This window comes from Pinus tabuliformis, chromosome 4_2 (genome assembly GCF_031772625.1).
Source record: "Pinus tabuliformis cultivar Carrire ecotype Pingquan chromosome 4_2, CPIR1, whole genome shotgun sequence".
NCBI classification, from domain to species: Eukaryota; Viridiplantae; Streptophyta; class Pinopsida; order Pinales; family Pinaceae; genus Pinus; species Pinus tabuliformis.
In genome coordinates, this window is record NC_142304.1 from 729,181,932 (window position 1) to 729,187,004 (window position 5,073).

Here is a 5,073-nt window from a genome sequence, read left to right on the forward strand (position 1 = left end):
CATGCTCATTTCATTACCAACCAAGGATTTTGATAGACAGCAGAGAAGTTTCTAGATTCTTCAGAAGCTACCTTAAGTCTCCAGAAAACTCGAGACCATCTCATGAACTCTTGAGAAGACTTACCTAACACAATTAATGTGGAGGGTGGTTGGAATTAATGTTTTTCGAGCACAGTAAACGGTAAACGGTATATTGTTTATTTATGGCAGAGAGATTTGTCGAATCAGAATCAGAGATTATGTTAGCAAGTTTTATAGTTTTACATATGGATAAAACATGTTAAAATTTTTATTCCATTTAAAGTTATTAAAATTAAAATTACAAAAATTATGTAGAGTATAATTTTATTTACTCAAGCCTCAATTAAACAATTAAGACTTACAGAAGTCTGAATTCAACAATTAAATTATTCTTATTAAATATAAATAAAATTAATATATAAACTAAATATATATAAAATTAATTTAAAATAAAAATTTTATTATAAAATTGTTTGTTTTTAATTTATAAATAATTTTTTTTACAATATTATTATTTTTCAATGTTCCATGTTTAAAAGGATATAACTTATTTTATATGATATTTGTTTATATAATTTTAGTTATATGATTTTTTTTCATTAATCAATTTAATTAAAAAACAAAAAAATATAATAAATTTTTTAATTTATATTCACTGATAAAATTATTTTATAAAAATTATACATTTAATAATCATTAATAATTAAATTAAAATTCTGAAAATTCTCACTATCGGAAAGAAAAACAAAGAGAAACAAAAAAACACAAAACTGCTCATTGTGAAATAGCAAGAGTTCCCTTATAATCTTACTCATATGTTTACACTCTTGAACGTTGCACCGGTCAAAAATAAAAAATCCAGTTGAGTCTGCAATTTTGGACTCATACATTTTAGCCTTTTAAATATTTAGAAAAGCTTACCGGTAAAGAAAAGACTTCATGTTATTAACGAAAGGTCTAGAATTTTATCTATATTCGACTTATTCGACCTTGTTCAGGTTGAAAAAAAATATAAAAAATATTTATGATGCACTTGATTAATTCCTCTCTATCCCTTATTTTCGGATACGATATTCGTCACCTCATATGTCATGTCGCTGGCTATAATTTATCACTGCGTGTCGCTCACATCTCTCTACCGGTCGCTCGCGTCTTTCAAGACCCCGAGGGAGCAGGTCCTTTTGTTTCATTCAATTGGACTGGGGGACGAGAATCGATCGGGCTGATCGGTCCGTGGGATGGTTAGCTGATCCATCGAGGTCAGCGGTATCATCGCCCGGGCTCTTGGTAATGGCCTATAAATGCTGTTCTGTCAACCAACCCCAATTACACTGATTACGGAACCTTAGGACGAAATGGTCGCTATGTATGGTCGGAGGATGTGACTTGCGGGCAGGTAATGGCATCCTTATATGTAATGCTAAGGTTGATTTCAATAATATTTTGGAATTGGATGGATATAATATTTTGGAATTAGATGGATATTTAGATTTTAATAATATTTTGGAATCTTATTGAAATTTGATGAGTATTAACTAAAAATTAAAAATATTTTAGATAAATATGAGTGATGCAAAAAAGATATATTTAAAAATATTTTGAAAATGTAAAACTAAATAAACATGAAAAAGTTAATTTTTTTGTTTCCTCGTTTTGAAATATTTTCAAAATCTACCAAAGTTATTTTTGTTTCCTCGTTTTGAAATATTCTCAAAATCTACTAAAGTTAAATAACTTCCGGTTTTTTTTTCTAGCGGATTCCTCACCGTACACAACTTTCAATATAAAAAGCAAAGTGATTTTGAAAGGTATAAAATTTTAATTAATAAATTCACGTCAAAGATGTGAAGTCTACACCATGTGTTGTAAACCTTCCTTCCAAACTAAATTCATCCATTATTTTATTGGAAGTAGAAGTTTAGGTATCCCAACCAAATCACCGGTCACCAATGATTCGCTGAGGCGAACGCTGTTGATATCACTCCATCCACCGACCAACGAAAAGGTACGCGCGCCAAGTCGTAGTTCCGTGATAAAGGTATTCTTGGACAGTTGGACACCTTGAAAATTCGAGATGTTGGGTCCAAATGGGCATCCTACACGCACGTTTGCACTAATTGTATGAAAATTTAACATCCGCGAATAAAGCTAGGGCTTCAGTCGTGTTTAAATATGGGAAATGGCGAACCCGAGGAGTCATACCCGCCCTCAGAAATTTTGCAAGGACCCTTCCCATGCCAGCCTGTTCAATTACCCCAATTCGAACAGAGATTTTGTATCTAGCTTCCCGTCTGATGCTATACATAGCCTGATCTCCACTCCTATTGTATTCGCTCCGTTATCGATTTCGGCTTTTATAGAGCAGTAAGAGCGTTTCTTCCGAACTATCATCCTCGTCTAGTCCTTGCACCACCTCTGCGTTCCGTGCTCGAATCTCTGGGCCGTCTTTCAATCATGTCTCAGGCACTCAAAAAGCGCGGCCGAGAGTCGGAAGCTCTGCCGATCTCAAGTCACATCCGGGAGGCCAAACGCTTCTACGGCGAAGAGAAAGACCTGTTTTGTTCTGTGCTGGTATTAGAAAATATCCTATCACAGGAAGAAGAGGAATACGCTCCCAATGAGGAGGTCGTAAATGGAGTCATGAAAAGCCTGGAGGAAGAGATTGGCATGCCTTGTTTCACTTTTGATCCCTCGTCAAACTCTGGGAATAGCTCGGCGTCTTCCGATATTTCTAGCGGCCAAGAAGGGGAAACCCTAGCTTCGGACGAGCACGGAACAAAGTCTACATTTGACATAAACTCAGGTGCTTCTGCCTCGGGGGCTGAGATGGTTTATCTTCTGGACGCGTCAGACGATGAGCTCGGCATTCCCCTGAACCCTGTTTTGGACATAAAGGCCGAAATCTGGCAATCTCCCAAAGAAACACCGGAGGGTTTACCGGAAAATCCGGATCTTAAATCACTTAATGAAATCTGGCACTTCGAGGACGACTTCGAGATTCATCAAGGGTTTGAGTTGTATGAGGATTGCTGTGAAGCGAGCGAGCTGCAATACTATATGAACAGAGATCTTGTGAGCCAAGACATGTCCTTTGACGTCGATTTTACTGCGGCATGGAATTTGGAAACAGCGGGCTTCTGGTAATGAACCCAAGGATTCATTAAAGCTGTGTAAGGTTTCAATTTTGTGCTACAAAATCTGGGTGCGTCATAGATTTTCTTCACATTTAAACCTGGAGAAAATTTCATTCTTTGAATCAGTTGGAAAACTGTACAGCGGAATTTCCAGAATTATTGCAGAATTGTATCATATATTTATAGCAGACGAGATTTTAACACCGCCGCTTCTCACGTGGAGAAATCAGTTTATGACCCTATGCCATGTATCAGGGGGTCAAAAGCTTCCACCATTTCAACGCAGCATTTAAGCACTTTTCAGAGGCAACCGAACGCAATTGCCAAAAATGGCAGCATCATCTGATAGAACGACTTTGTTGACATCAACTGAAATACAAGTTTAGAACCATTCTCCACGTTTCAATATTTAAACGTGGTTGTGTATCTTAGTGAAAGATCGAGTTAATAAGGATATCAGCCTTTCATATGTTAATTTGATTTAGTTTTTCGGTTGTTCCATTTATGATTCGTGGGCTTATATCTTTTTAACAAAGTGTTTTGAATAAACGTTTTAATTTAATAGGGAAAGTTTATCAATTTATTAAAAAAAATCATTTCGTTTATTTATAAAGCACTTTAGAATGGTTATAAATTTATCAACTTATTAAAAAAAATTCATTTCAATTATTCATAAGACAATTTACCATGGTTATAAATTAGTGAAATTACCTGTTTAATTATAAAATCTGCAATAGAAAACACCACTGTACTAAAGTATTTTCTACCTGTGTGGTACTACATAGTATTTTGAAAGTTCTAAAATTGCTTTGGAAGACGGTTGATTTTAGCAGGCAGGAGTCAGAGATGTTATCATTTCTCGCTAGTCCATGCACATACACATTTAAAAAAAAACTCTTTAAATAAAGGATTTTTAGAAGGATGATATATCATCTTGACATAGAAAATTTGGTATATTTTGTCAATGCAGAAATTTGGTAGGTTCTCTCAATATAGAAATTTTATATAGGTTTTTTGAAATATTTTTTCTCAATAACATTTATGAAAAGCGATCCCCGCTTTTGAAAGTTAGTGCATATTGATTATATTATATCATTATTTGATTTTAAAAATAAATTAATTGATTTTAAATAACATATATTTATTTATTAATAATTATGAAAAGTGATTAAATTTTGTCATAATTTAAATAATAATTAATAATGAGGAAAGAAGTTATTGATTTATAAATATAGTTTGATTTATTAAGATTATTTAAAAAAAATTACATAATTTCAAATAAGATGTTGGTGGTCCATAAAGGGAGAGACTTTCATTACATTAAATACTCTCATGTCAATCTATTTCCTTACTTTTAAAGAAAATAAACTCTTAACTCTTGAAGTTTAAAAATACTATTTTTTATATTATATTTATATTAATACAAATAACATTTTAAAAAGGAATAAGATAAAATAAACAAATTTAAACTTTGCATTTCTTCTCCAAAAAATTAAATAACAATCTTAATAATTTTGGATGTCTCCCAAATTAATTTTCAAACATTGTTTCAATTTTATGAATAAGGAAAACCATAAGCACTATTTATAAATATTTCATAAAACATTAAATATTGCCTAAAATATTGAAGTAAAAAAAAAAAATAATCCAAAGTTTGCAAATTTGCAAGGTTTCCATAGGCACTTAAATGTTTACCAACAAGACAAGCCATATTCACCCTTCAAAAAATCTTCAAGGACATTGAAGTAACAAGTTCCCATGTGAGCTATTAATATTAATGGAATTTCCCTTTGTTTTAGTTTGTTATCAGTGGGGATGTATTTAAAAAGTATCAATTATATTGAGGCCTTATTTCCACGAATTTGATGGAAAGATGCCATAGTTTGTGCTAGGGTGATCCCAGAAAATTTTTGATGGA

General features: G+C 32.7%; 1 protein-coding gene across 1 annotated transcript; it reads left to right on the forward strand.

Moving 5' to 3' along the window:
• Nucleotides 1–2,210: 2,210 nt before the first annotated feature.
• LOC149171666 (uncharacterized) lies at nt 2,211–3,624 on the forward strand. Its single transcript, XM_089427559.1, has one exon. It carries the CDS (start codon nt 2,476–2,478, stop codon nt 3,163–3,165), a length of 690 nt encoding a protein of 229 aa, XP_089283685.1. The 5' UTR covers nt 2,211–2,475; the 3' UTR covers nt 3,166–3,624.
• The last annotated feature ends 1,449 nt before the right edge of the window (nt 3,625–5,073 follow it).

Bases quoted from the DNA above. Each gene is read 5' to 3' on its own strand.
- LOC149171666 (XM_089427559.1), top strand. From the start codon at position 2,476: ATGTCTCAGGCACTCAAAAAGCGCGGCCGAGAGTCGGAAGCTCTGCCG.